General features: G+C 44.5%; 1 protein-coding gene across 2 annotated transcripts in view; it reads left to right on the forward strand.

Annotated features, from left to right (window-relative positions):
- The window catches only part of mdga2 (MAM domain containing glycosylphosphatidylinositol anchor 2), a 1,081,316-nt gene that overhangs the window by 850,841 nt on the left and 215,947 nt on the right, over positions 1-14,528 (forward strand). For both annotated transcript variants that reach the window (XM_033027338.1, XM_033027337.1), the window contains exon 10: positions 4,783-4,931. In XM_033027338.1, coding sequence (XP_032883229.1) covers positions 4,783-4,931 — 149 coding nt within the window. The remainder of the gene's footprint in view (positions 1-4,782; positions 4,932-14,528) is intronic.

Genomic DNA, 14,528 nt, shown 5'->3' on the forward strand with positions numbered 1-14,528 from the left:
GAGTCGCTGCCGTACAGTGCTAGAGACACCGGTTTGATCCTGACAATTGGTGCTGTCTGCATGCATTTTGTATATTCTCCCAGTGACCGTGTGGGTTTCCTCCATGTGTCCCAGTTTCCTCTCACACTCCAAAGACATACAGATTTGCAGGTTAATTGACTTTGGTAAATTTGTAAAAATTGTCCCTCGTGTGTAGTAAAGTGCTAGTGTACGAGGGACGCTGGTCACCACAGACTTGGTGGGCCGAAGGGTCTGTTTCCATGCTGTATCTCTAAAGTAACGTAAAGTCTACAGAGTGGAGCCTTGGGTATTTGGACTGTAGGTGGTCTTCACAGTGCTGAAGAATCCATTCATGTTGTGAATGTTATTGTCAGCAAAACAGCCCTGGGGAACATCAAGTGCTCTGACTTGACTATGGTTCCTGCTGTCCTGGAATCAACAGGTTGTCCTGAGGTGCTGGCTGAGAAGATTTACCTTTGTGGGGTTTCTGAGAGCCTTGACATTGATCTTCTTGATCTTCTCACGTCGAAGCTTTCCTCAGTCTTTCCACAACTGCCCTGCAGTTCACTGACTTTTCAATTTGACAGTGCATTGCACGTGGAGGGCAACACTTTGAAACTGCTGCTTTAAAACACAATGTGGTGCCAACTCAGCAGTAAATCATCCAAAAGTATCTCCCTCTCATGCTGAAGCAATAAAGTGGATGAAGTTACGAAGCAGACGTGGGGCAGCCATTATCCTATGTGATCATCTTATTCCTGAATATATGGTTTGTTATATTTACCACTCTGCAGTTTTAGAAACGGCATTAATTTCATTTTAATGATGGTAGATTTTTTTTGGGGGGGGAAGCAAATTGATCCCAATGACCATTTTATTTCTGTATTTGTATTCAAACTCACTTCCCTGTGGCATCTGCGGTCAGATAACAATAATTTAGAATCGCACATTTAAAATCCCAGCTTCCTAACATTTGTCCACCATTCCTCAATCCTTGTCCAACAATCCATGTCTTAAGTCCTTGTATGCAGAAAAAGCTTTATTCTCCCCTCCTTTATCCCTCAAATCCTAGACGGTGCCAGGCATCCCATCTCCTTTCTCCCCCCCCCTCACCACCCATCGCTTCTCACAAGATCTCAATCATTCTGAGGCTTTTTGCTATTCAGAAGTCCAGTGGCACCAAACAATCATAACAGAACCTGGATTGATGGAAGGAGAAGTTAATTGGAGATACAGAAACTGGGAGATTGAGCTCCCAGTGCCTCGCCAGTGAGCAAAAGGTCAGTGGCTTGTCAGACACCAAAGGACCTTGCTGTTCCACCTACCTTCCAACCTAAAATGGTGGCAAGTAGAGGCAGGTAGAGCAGCAGCTGTGAATAATTCTGCCCAATACATGCATTAAACTAGTGAGAGAGCTGAAAAAGTTCAGAAAAATGATAACTACACTTGACATCGCACGCAATGTGAGAAAGAATGTATCTTTTAAAAGCCGTAATTAGCAAGAAAGCTGATAAAACATAAAGTGAATGGTTCAGATTCTTCTAACACTCTGCTTTTCTCTGTGAAATTACTTCTATCATATAGGATTACTGACAATCTGGAGGAAAAAAAATCAGCTATTAAAATGAGTGGAGTATGTTATCTTCAAAATGTAGAGCTCCTGCCTCAAGACCAATGTTTCCATATTTCCAACTCATGCTTTGCTGCACAGAGGATCATATTTTACATGCAAATTGATTCATTCTAATCAATCAGTTCACTTTCACACGCACTATGCAGTCAAGCTTACTGTGAGAAATGAACGTTAAAAATCGTGCCATCATTAATCTGTAAAGACGCTTCACTATCGCACATTCCAAAGCAGGGGAGAAAGTTTTAACGAGGTAGATTAGGCAGTCCACTTGGTTGTACTTTTCTTTAGATCATTGGCACAAGTGTTTTAAAAGAGAAGCGATAACCTTGAGCATTCACCTATCCCTTATGGATTGAGCTCTCAGGTGTCAGCTGACACACAACGTATATTATGATTCAGGGAAAGACGCTCTTTGGTCAAGAGTCAAGAGAGAAAAGAGAGCCAAGTGTTTTATTGCCACACATCCCAGATAGAACAATTACATTTTTACTTGCAGCAACACAACAGAATATGTAAACATAGTACACTGGAAACAATATAATAAATGAGAAAAAAATGTTTACAATCTACCCCAATCAAAATGTTATTCGGGAGTTGAGAAATGCCAAAATCATTAGAAGGCAAGTCTAGAAAAGGAAACCACTTTCTTTACTCACTCTGAAATAGCCTTCAATCCTCCAGTTGCAGAATTTTGGTTCATTCTCTAACAATTTCTGAGTTCATAAAGCTATCCAAAAGTCCACTCCTTGAACTGGCCATGCAGTGTTATGAGCAGGAATTCCAGATAGCAATCTCCTAATTAGCCTTTTCTTTATCTGAATTTTGCCGTACTTCAAGTTTAGTCTAATCTAGTTTGTCCGATTTACCTTTTCAATGTGGTTTACCACATTGTCTACCACATAAGGTCACCTTTTGAATACCTTCCACCATCACGCCTGCAGAACTCAGATGGAGATGATTTGGAAAGACCGTGTGTGGGACACATCTCAAAACTGCAAGGCATTTTCTGAGCATTGTGCAGTTTGAGCAAATTCAAATTTATTTCTGTCGTAGGCATTTTCTCTACTTGATGAAGTCTAGCGAGATGTATGCGTATATGGATCCATCATCTTTTCTATGTTGTTGCCCATGGATAGATAGGGCTAATAAATTAAAATAGATTATTTTTTACTTAAAGCTGCTTGTTGTTAAATTGTTTGATAACTGAATTATTTTAGCAATAAACCAAGTTTGCAGCACTATCTGCTCAAGATAATTCAATTTATTTTTTTGCAAAATTGTCATTGTAAAATGAAATGCACATACAATTTAAGGAACAAAGTTCATGCCAGAGATATCAGCATTTGGCCTTGGTTTTAAGCTCTTAATTCCAGGCCTCAGCTACTACTTCTAGCTGGTGATGTCTGTCTTTGCCCATCCAACGTCTGCCAAATATCAATGGCTGGTTATTAACCAATAGCGCTCTACAAGGGGTGGCACATTGGTTGAGTTGCTGCCTTATAGCGCCAGTGACCCGGGTTTGATCCTAACTTAAGAGTGCTGTCTGTACGGAGTTTGTACGTTCGCCCTGTGATTGCGTGGATTTTCTCCGGGTGCTCTGATATCCTGAAATAATTCCAAACGATCGGCTGGTAGAGCCAATGCCTCACAGCGCCAGAGACCGGGTTCGATCCTGACATGAGGTACTGTTGTGTGAAGTTTGCACATTCTCCCCGTGACCACATGGGTTTCCTCTTGGAGCTCTAGTTTTCTGCCTCCTCTCAGACATACAGGTTTGTAGGTTAATTGGCCTCTGTAAATTATCCCCAGTGTGTAAAGTGGGATCACATAGACCTGTTTTGTGTGAACGTATGATCGATGGTCGGTGTGGACGTGATGGGTTGAAGGGCCTATTTCTATACTGTATTTTTAAACTAAATTAAACTATGTAGGACTGACCTCATAAAAATACATTACACACCTTTTCAGGATGAAGATGTTAATATGATGGTGCCAACTCCACCTACATTCAGTACAATTTTGGTAACTTCAAAATAATATTCTACATTTTTATGGGGCTTGAAATTAGGGATGCTGTGCAAATATTTCCCAGAACTAAAGAAACTTAGAAGCACGGGTCACCGTCTCAGTATAAGAAATCAGATGTTTAAGCAAAAATGAGCAGAGACCTCTTAGAATCATAGTCATACAGCATGGATACATGCCCTACAGCAGATTGACCCAAACTGCACACAATCTTCCAAATGTGGCCCCACCAACCTCGTACACCCAGGAACTGTGATAATTTGGAATACTGTACCTTAAATGTTCATGCTATGTCATGCATATATTCAAGAGTATTTGGAGGTGCGGTTCAGATAGAAGATCAGCCACGAACGTGCAAATCGGTGAAGTGTTCCCAAAGGCCATAAGGTCAACATTACTCCATTTATTTTGTCATTATGTTCCAGAGATTACTTCAACCAATAATCACTAACTTATTGCTGAAACATTTTCGCATTCCATGAAGAACTCATTTTAATTCAACAGTTTCATTATGATGCCATTCAGCTCCTGATTACCTCTTAGTAAGTCTCATTTGATGCCACGATTTGCTTGACTGCTCTTCTCAAGCAACTAAAGATTATCGATCCATACATGTGTGCAGGAAAATATCACATACTCTTGCGATGGCAAGGTAGATCATGGAGGGACAGCAGAACCTATGGTTCAGATAGCATCATTCGCTAATAAACCTTAACCACCCATGTGAATTAGCAGACACCTTCTCTGTCATTGTTTGCCTTAGCTGTGGTTTAGATTAGTTTAGTTCAGAGATACAGCATGGAAGTAGGCCTTTCGGCCCACCGGGTCCATGCTGACCAATGATCACCCATACATGTTCTAACCTACACACTAGGTACAATTTACAGAAGCCAATTAACCTACAAACCGGCACGTCTTTGGAATGTGGGCGGAAAAAGAGAAAACCTAGAGAAAAAGTAAAACTCTGTACAGACAGTACCGTAGTCAAGATCAAACTTGAGTCTTTGGTGCTGTATAGCAGCAACTCTAACGTAGTCAAGATCAAACTTGAGTCTATGTACAAAAGAGAAGGTGCAATGTATACAGAGAATGTTTTATGCAACTATATGAATCTTTTTTTTCAGGTAAAGCTTACTCTCCTGAATTCTACTACGATACACCCAACCCTCTTTGGCAAAACCGAGCCCGAGTCTATTCCTACATGCTGCAATGGACCCAGATGAATCCGAACGCTGTTGACCGTATCCTAGCGTATCGTTTGGGCATTAGGCAGGTATGAAAATTTGATGTTCTCTTGTCACCTGAAGAAATATTTGTGCTGATCCTTAAGAACCTCCCTTTTAAAACACTGATGCTGACCTGCTTATGTGTGCGCTGCTAATTTGTTTGGCTGCTTTGTGAATGTTCTTTGATCTGACGGGAGTTTAAATGTTTAATGTGTAAACAATCCATTATTTCGATACAAAAAAGATGTTGTGAAGAGATTTTGCGACCTCTTGTACACGCAGCAATAAATAACATCGCAGTTGCAATGGCATCGCTACCACATTGATACTTACCCTTCATGGAATTACAATGATTTATCCAACTAATCAACAAACAGGATTGAATGGGAGAGTTTTTTTGCAATTGCCTGGGCAAGCATTCTGAAATCTGACAGATTCCATGGGTTTGCAAATGCATACAAAATGTAGTCATTTGTATTACAGCATTGTGAAGTTCATACCCTGTATGAAAGTTACTGTCATTAATAATGAGTTATTTACATCTTGAGATATTACCAGCCAAAAAAATTGTATTGTCTGCAGAAAATGATGTATATTCAGCATAAAACACAAATGAACAGGTCAGTTTCTAACATAAGGTTCAATCGAAATAACTTTGTGGGGAGTAAACCACTTGAGTGGATCCACTTACATTGAGAAGAAAACAATGGCTTCCATTACTGAACTCTGCAGTGATTTGAAATCTGCCCATTCATTAGATTTACCTTTACTATATGAAGCTTGTTCTCTCTGCTTCCAATGGCTGATGTAAATATTAAGCAACTACAATTATATTTTCAGTTGTTTAAGCAAAATAATCGTGCCAGGAGGGTATTGCTTTGATATTGTGAATTAGTTGTTCCATGGCCTGCCTGGATGGACACAGTGCATCAAGCATCCATATCTCTATGGATGGAAGAAGTGCCTCTGAACTCATTGCAGAAGATCAAAGCGACAGATTTATGTAATGGGTTTCACTGGTGCAACCTTTTGTTGCCACCAGTTTTTTTTAATTTGTTCCTATTCTGGGATGTGGGTATCGATATCAAGGCCAGTATTTAATATGAAGATAGACACAAAATGCTGGAGTAACTCAGCAGGACAGGCAGCATCTCTGGAGAGAAAGAATGGGTGACGTTTCAGGTCGAGACCCCTTTTCAGACTGTATTTAATACCCACCTTTAATGGTGGTGAGTCACTAATTTGAACCACTACAGTTCTTCTGAAGATACTCCCATGGTTTCATTGGGGTGGGAGGTCCAGGATTTGGTAACGGCAATATATTTCCACATCAGGATGGTGAATGACTTGAAGGGGAATCTGCAGCTGATGTTATTTCCCCTGTTACGTTAAAGGGTCCCGAACTGAAACATCACATCCATATTCTCCAAAGATGCTGAGTTACTCCAGCACTTTGTGTCTCTTTCTGTTTCGCTTGTTTTTGTTATGATGATGTTCTTCTGAAACTTCTCAAAGGTTAAATTTGTACCATCAACTGTTAATATACTTGGGTCTAAGTGAGTATTAATATACTTGAGTCTCAGTGGGTCTAAGTGAGTCTGTATAATTTCAAGCAATGTTGGGGAATTAGTTGATACCTTTCATCAAGTACCTTTGCCTTGTGGTTAGTTGGGAACCACATGAACCAAGGTGTTTTTAGGTTGATTAAGGTTCAAGGACACACACATCAGATTTCAGATGAACACTAACAAGGCACGTCTGGCTACTTGTAATCTGTTGAACTCAGTGAGGAACCACACATGGAGATGTCCAAATTCCAGCTCTTCCCAGCTTGTGCTTATTAGCTCTTGGACATTATCCCCCTTGACTTTGTGGAAGGTTAGCATGAAATTTAGCCTCACTTTCCTGTGGGATTTTGTTTCCTAGTGGTACACACAGAATACATTTTTTTGTATCTGGTTTGCATCTCTCCTGTCATAATGTAATGCAGTAACTTTTTTGTTGTTTGCCTCAATTTCTGGAATTATTCTCTATGTAAATAACAGAGAGCAGATTCTTCTCCCTAACAGATGGTTTAATGCCGGAGCCATAATGAATTTAGATGGTCGTAAGCCAGTTCCTCTGTAAACACATCCATTATACAAAACAGCTTACTGAGGCTGCATTGATAGTTAATATGCGGGATGTTGACACGCAGTGAGTGATGCAGCAGGCCAGTTCATTTGAGCCTATAGTTGAGGCTGTTTATTTGGCACAATGCAGAGAGAAAACAATGTTGCACTTTGAAAAGCCATAAAAATATGTTCATAACAAAAGTTCCATGTTTACGGTGGCGCAGCAGTAGATGCTACCTTACAGCGCCAGAGACCCGTGTTCGATCCTGACCACGGGTGCTGTCAGATGGAGTTTGTACATTCTCCCCGTGACCTGCATGGGTTTTCTCCAGGTACTCAGGTTTCCTCCCACACTCCAAAGACGTACAGGTTTGTAGGTTAATTGGCTTTGGTAAAAAATTGTAAATTGGCCCTAGTGTGTGTAGGATAGTGTTAGCGTGCAGGGATCGCTGGTCGGTGGGCACTCGGTGGGTCGAAGGGCCTGTTTCCACGCTGTACATCTAAACTAAAATGAAATAAAACATTTTCTGCACAGTACTTATGCAGCAAAAGGTTTTGATGTGTAATATATTCTCTTTGGTTCAGCAAAATAATTCTTGGTTCGAAATTAGAAAGTCATGGGCTCAAGTCGCTCTTCAAAGCCTCAAACCCCTGTCTCACGATGCAAGTCCACCCACGAGTGATCCCGAGTTTAAAATAAATCAAACTCGTGGTAATCACGTGGAATTAACGTAGCGGGAACGTCAGAACTCGTAACACTAACGGCAGGTACTCGGGAAACTTGTTAACTCGTGAAATTCTTTCAACATGATGAAAGATTTCCACGAGTCAAATTTACCCTTGAAGTAAAAATGTTAAACTTTTAAACTCATTGTAAGAACGTAGCAGCCCGTGTGTTTACCGTAGTGACTCGTGAGTCTACCGTGGGCAGTCTTTAACTCAGCGGGATAGGCAGCATCTCTGGAGAGAAGAAATGGGTGACAGCATGACGTTTCTAAAATTCTGCTGTGTCTCTGTGTTACTCCAGCACTGTGTGTTCATTTTATGTCAACCAGCATCTGCCCTGTCTTGTGTATGACATTATTTGTATCCGTGGCAGTTGATTGTCGCTCCCTTCAGTTTCCCAGGAGGTTGGGACGGGACTGGAGTTGGGAAGGAAAGGTGGGGGGGAGGGGGGGAGGGGAGGGGAGGGGAGTGGGGGAAGGGGGGGTGGTTGGGGTGACTTAGTATGGGAGAGGAAGCCGGTCGCAGCATGGGCCCGTTCCTGCGTCCCATGCCAGACTTCCAAGGTGCAGAGAGATTTGCGCCCACCGGTACAGGATTTCACTTAACTTCAGGGGCTCGCAGCTGCCTGCTGAAAAATGCCAGCGTCACCCAGCGACTACCTAAGCGCTCCTCGAGGACGGCGCCTACCGCTACATCGGAAGCGTCCACGGTGAGGGCCGTTTGGGCTGACGCCTTAGGGTGTTCTAGCATAGTGACATTGGCCAATGCAGTCTTAGCCCCCTCGAACGCCTTCTGCGCCTCTTTGGACCAGACCAGGTCCTTGGGCTTACCGGCCAGGCATTGGAACAACGGCCGCTTGATGGCGGCTGCTGATGGGATGAATCGGTGGTAGAAATTAACCATCCCAATAAACTCCTGTAGACCCTTGACCGATAGGGGCCTCGGGAAGCGACGAATAGCGTCGATCTTCTCGGGCAGCGGCTGTGCGACGGATTACGCGGCTTGGCAGGGCACAGGTCCGGCACAGGGACCATGCTTCCGCCTCGCACATTGACTAACAGGGAGAACGCGAGCAAGAAATCGGCCCCAGGATTGATTGGGCGACATCAGCAATGATAAACTTCCACCTGTACTGGTCTGAGTCGAAATTTAAGTCCATGGTCCGCGTACCGTAAGTGTGAATATCGCTCCCGTTAACAGCCGAGAGGACGGGTCCTACCGTACTGGCGCGAATATCTCGAGGGCTCGGAGGCAGGATGCTGGCATGGGCACCGGAGTCCACCAGGAAACGGTGGCCGGAATGGCGATCGCAGAAGTAGAGGCGTTCGTTTGGGCCGATCGCGTTCACCACTATGGACGATCGGCCGAGGCATTTCCCGGGAATGAGCAAGGGCTCCAACATCTTCTGGCTTTGGGTCCATTTCGTTGATGGTAGTAACACCAGCGACGTTGGCTGTAGACCACTGACCGCGGTGATTCTTCTTCGGCGCTGGGCTGGGCTTCTTCTTCCCGATGTCGGTTCGGCTGCACCCGCTGTGTTACCAGGGGGCGGGAAACACGTCCCGCCCTCTGTGTACCCACAGTTCATCAGCTCTCTCCGCGAGTTGTTGGGGCTCGCTGAAATCAGCTCCGGCGAGCATTAGTTGGACTTCATCAGGCATCTGCTCCAGGAACGCCTGTTCGAAAAGCAAACATGGGCGGTGCCCGTCCATCAGGGCTAACATCTTCGGCATGATGATGGATGGCCGCCGGTCACCGACACAGTCCATGTGCAACAGCCTCGCTGCCCTGTCTCTGCGGCTGAGACTGTAAGTGCGGAGCAGCAGGGCCTTTAGCCCTTAGTATTTGGCGATGGTCGGTGGGTCCCACAACGTGGGCAAACCACACCTGAGGTTGGTCAGGCCAAAACGATGGTAATTTGAAGGCCGGTGAGCCCTGCCGCGTGCTGGCTGATTCTGCGGGAACGCTCTCTTCCTGCATAATTCTCTTGACTAACGACGGCTAGACAGGTCGGAGTCATCAATTTGGTGGTCTTAAGAATGACAACTGAAGTTTTAAACAAACTTTTATTCGAAAATTCACTTTTCAATAAACAGGTTCTCTAGACACGTCTGGCCACATCGGTGGTCAGTGCTGAACTGGCGCGCGAAAGCAACACCGAGCGAAAACAACCAGCCCCTCCCGAGTCACGTGACCGCGGCTTCCGAACTCCGGGTTCGATACCTGCGTGCGCCAGTAGGCGCCGCTACTGGCTAATACATTGTATAAGAAAGAAAGCTCCAGAAGGAAGCAAACTAGAACAAACATTGAAACATGTGCCCTGAGATTCAAACAGTTTCTCCCAGGCTCAACAGTTTGACCAATCATCGATTCACATGATGACCATCTTGCACCATTATTTATACTATTTACAATGGTTTTGCAGCGATCCAATCGAAATGATGCATTTAAGGTTCGTTTGCAAAACTGCTATACATGTAATCAATTGAAGAGAACAGGGAGAACACCTGGACCCCTCACCATCCTGCATACCTGTCTGAGCCTAGACTGGCTGGCGCCAATCAAAGGCTGTAAAGTTCAGCTGACAAGGGCTAAGAAATTCTGACAGGTACAGGGATCCTCCATTTTATGGTTTCTTTAATTTAGCCAATATTAACACTTTATTATAACATGTGACAGTCGGATTCTTTGTTTTGCATACCCAAGGCATGCAAAGAGTCACCACATATAGGGCTCCGACAAAGTTACAAAGGATCCCATTTAATAATAATAATAATAAATTTAATTTTTATAGCGCTTTTCAAAGTCGCTTTACAATAGTAACAGACAATAGCAAACGGAGAAGCGGCGAACAAACAGCGCCAGCGTCCTCTCCGCGCAGCACATAAAGAAAGAATACAGACATAACAATAATAAGGACATTTAAACATAAAAACATCCCCCCACAATGGTTCCCATTATGGGGGAAGGCACAGTGTCCAGTCCCCATCCCCAGTTCACCCACAGTCGGGCCTATTGAGGCCTCCACAGTTGCCTCTACGGAGGCCCGATGTTCCAGGCCGTTCTCGCCGGGTGATGGTGCTCCGGCGTCGGGAAAATCCTCACAGTGGCTTGGGACACCTGGAACGGCCGCTTCCGTACTGGAGACCGTGGCTTCCGAAGCCAACAAAGCCGCGCCGGATGGAGCTCCACAACTGGTGATCACGTCGAGAGATCCCAGGCTCCCGATGTAAAGTCAGCGCCGCCGCCCGCCGCTGGCCGCTCCACAGTCCCGCAGCTCCGCGATGTTTTTTTTTGTTTTTTTTATCGCCGGTCCCAGCATACCGGAGCTCCAGCGCGGCGACCCGGGCAAGGCATCGCCCGCTCCGCGATAACGCTCCAGCGCTGTGCCGCCGCCGAAAGCCGTGGTTCTGGGCGGTCCCCGACAGGAAACGCCGCTCCAGGCCCCGCTGGTAGGCCGCGAGGACGGGTCGAAGCTGCAGCCCGGAGAAAAGCTGCCTCTCCGACCAGGTAGGGACCCTGAAGTATAGTTTCCCCCTTCCCCCCCCACCCACCCCCCACATAAAAAAGTTTAGACCTCCAAACAAAACACTTTAACTAACTAAAATTTGTTTTAAAAAAGATGAAGAGACAGACAGCTGCTGGCTGGGCAGCCATGCACAGGACAGCGCCCCCCAATTTAGTCCTCAATGGTTCCCCTTTGTTCCCGGCATTCCCCCTCCTCCCCCCCCCCCCCCCCCCCCCACCAGCTCCTCCTTTGTTCTCTGCGGCTTATCCGAACTCCAGCACCTACTTGGCCCCATCCGACCTCTGGCACCCTCTGCCGACCAGTTTTCGACCCTATCCCCAACCGCCAACCTGTCCTCGACCTCGACCGCTGGCACCATGCTGGAAGATTTTAATCGATAGTAAGGGGTTGGGGCTCAGAAAGAGCTGCGTGTCCTTGCACACACATCACTGCATACACTGCACTGCATACACATACACTGCACACACATCACTGGATGATAACATGCAGGGAGACATGTGCCTCTATTGAGGAGAATTTGGTACAAGGCTGGAGATGTAATTAAATAGAAGCTTTGTGAGATTATACTGGAACACCAATTGCACTACTGCTCTCCCTAGCTGAGGAAGGATGCACATGCAATAAATGAAATGCTACAAAGATTGATACAATTTCCTGTAGCAACTCAGCGGGCCAGGCAGCATCCCTGGAGAACACACACACAGGTGATGTTTCGGATCGGGACTCTTCTTTAGATTGATTGTAGGGTGGGAAAGAAAGCTGGAAAGAGAGCTCATTCACCATTTTTCCTCACTGCCTGTCATGCTCCTGCCTATGCTGTCTACTGAAAATGCAGCCATCGTCTTCTGTACTAGCTTCCAGCCTCCATCTGCCTCACTACTTCGTAAGATCCTGTCCCACTGCAAATTTAATTTAAACCCTCAGGTGTATTACTAGCAAAGCAGTCCATCAGGGTATTGGTCCCCCTTTAGTTCGGGTGCAACTAGTCTATCTTGTACAGGTCACCTCTGTCACCAAGATTTATCAGATTGAAGATAGACATAAAAAGCTGGAGTAACTCAGCAGGACAGGCAGCATCTTTGGAGAGAAGGAATGGGTGACATTTCGGGTCAAGACCCTTCCGATTCCTGGGGAGGTGAGTTCAATGTATGATAAGACATTTACAGATTGGGCTTAAATTCTCTTTAGTTGTTAAGAATGAGAGGTGAACTTTATTAAATATACAAAACTCTTCAAGGGCCCCAAATCCTGGGACACGCCTGGCAGGTGGGGGATCAAAAACCTGGAGTCAGTCTCAAAATGAGGAGTCAGCCTGCAGTACATAAATGAGGTTAAATTAATATAGCCAAACGTCAAAGAATCTCAGATCTCTGCCAAAGGGGGGTGCGGAGGGTCTGTTGCTGTGTTTAGCTGTCAAAGGATTTGAGGTTGCCGCAGGAAAGTGACAGTGGGGTGGAAGTTCTACCATGATCTTTCTGAAAGTTGGAACAAACATGAGGGAGCAAATGGCCTCCTCTTATATCTGTTTCAGAGTTGTACCGTATCCAGGTAGTCACCAGGTAGTGGGCACTTTCAGATACTTTGACATTGGCTGTCAAACTGAGGCTTTTTCGTGCATTTACACAATTGGAAGCAAACTCTCTGATGGTCCAAACTTTAGCTTTCAATCGAGAGAATGAAAGGCAATGTCATTGTGTTCATCAAAGCCACCTCCCCACAAAATCAGTTACTGACCTTGCACAGCAAAGATGGCTCCATTTCAAAAGGGCTAAATGTTAACTGATATCAATGGTTCTCTCTCCTTGGCAAATGTCTTCCTCCCCTTCAAGTCCTACATTAATACTTCTCAAAAAACATCTTTGACCTCTCCTTCCATCAAAGTAAGCAGTTTATCTTCAACCTTCCTATCCTCTTCACACTCTTTGACTGTGTTTTGATCTTCTAAATATGTGCTTGTGTGTTTGCCTCCTGCCAGCTGTCTGTCCATGCCACAGTATTTGGACAACTCTAATCAGTTTAATTTAGTTTTTATTTAAGGGTGCGGAAACAGACCCTTCGGCCCACCGAGTCCGCAGCGACCCACAATCCCCACACATTAACACTATCCTACACACACTTGGGCCAATTTACATTTGCACCAAGCCAATTATCCCTCAAGGTTTGGAGGGATATGGGTCAAATGTGGGCAAATGGTACTAGCTAGGATGGGGCATCTTGGTCAGCATGGATGAGTTGGCCAAAGGGCATGTCTCCATGCTGTATGATTCCCTGACTGTGTAATTAAAATACGTTTTTTTTCTTTCCCAAAATGTTAATAATCTGAAATAATTTATTTTCTATGTGCAAGTATCATTCAGCTTTATAGACCCAGCATTTGTTTTAGTTTAGTTTAGTTTAGTTTAGCTCAGAGATACAGCATGGAAACAGGCCCTTTGGCCCACCGGGTCCACGACGACCAGCGATCCCCGCACATTAACACCATCCTACACCCACTGGGGACAATTTTTACATTTACCAAGCCAATTAACCTACAGACCTGTATGTCTCTGGAGTGTGGGAGGAAACCAAAGACCTCGGAGAAAACCCTTGCAGATCGCGTGGAGAACGTACAAACTCCGTATAGACAAGCACCCGTAGTCGGGGTCAAATCCGGGTCTCCGGCGCTGCATTCGTTGTAAGACAACACATCTACCACTGCAAAACCGTGACCGCCTGTATTTTATATTGCGTTTTGTTGCAGAAAGTTCATGAAAAATTGTGGAAACATAATTTTAAGATTCTATTACTTAAATCGATTCGGTTTTTTTTTCTCCATTAGTTACCAATCAGCTTAATATGATCTTTATTAAATTTTGGGACATTTTGTTTCCTTTGTGCGGCAAGTCACAGATCTGAATACTATTTTAGACTTTACAAAATATCAAAGCAGGAGCAAATCGTGGAACAATAAAAACCCATCAAGCACACTCTTCCTTGTCGTTCATATATTATTGATTTCTCAGAATTTATTTATTCCCAGGAGGAGTCAATAACCAGAAGCACAACCTCTGCGGAAATAAAAATTGTATTTTTCCTTTGCCCCTGGTGGCAATTCAAGAGAACATTGCGATATCAATCTAACGTGCGAATATGAGAATTATTCAAAAACTGGTTGCTTTATTCCGCAAATACCATTTTCGTGATCCCAGTAGGATTAGAACAATAGTATTTGGTATAATACTTCTACAAATGTAATTCAGTTCTTTTCATGCTAGGTATTCATCAAATTTTGATGG

The sequence above is a fragment of the Amblyraja radiata genome, chromosome 9 (genome assembly GCF_010909765.2).
Source record: "Amblyraja radiata isolate CabotCenter1 chromosome 9, sAmbRad1.1.pri, whole genome shotgun sequence".
In the NCBI taxonomy this organism is placed as follows: Eukaryota; Metazoa; Chordata; class Chondrichthyes; order Rajiformes; family Rajidae; genus Amblyraja; species Amblyraja radiata.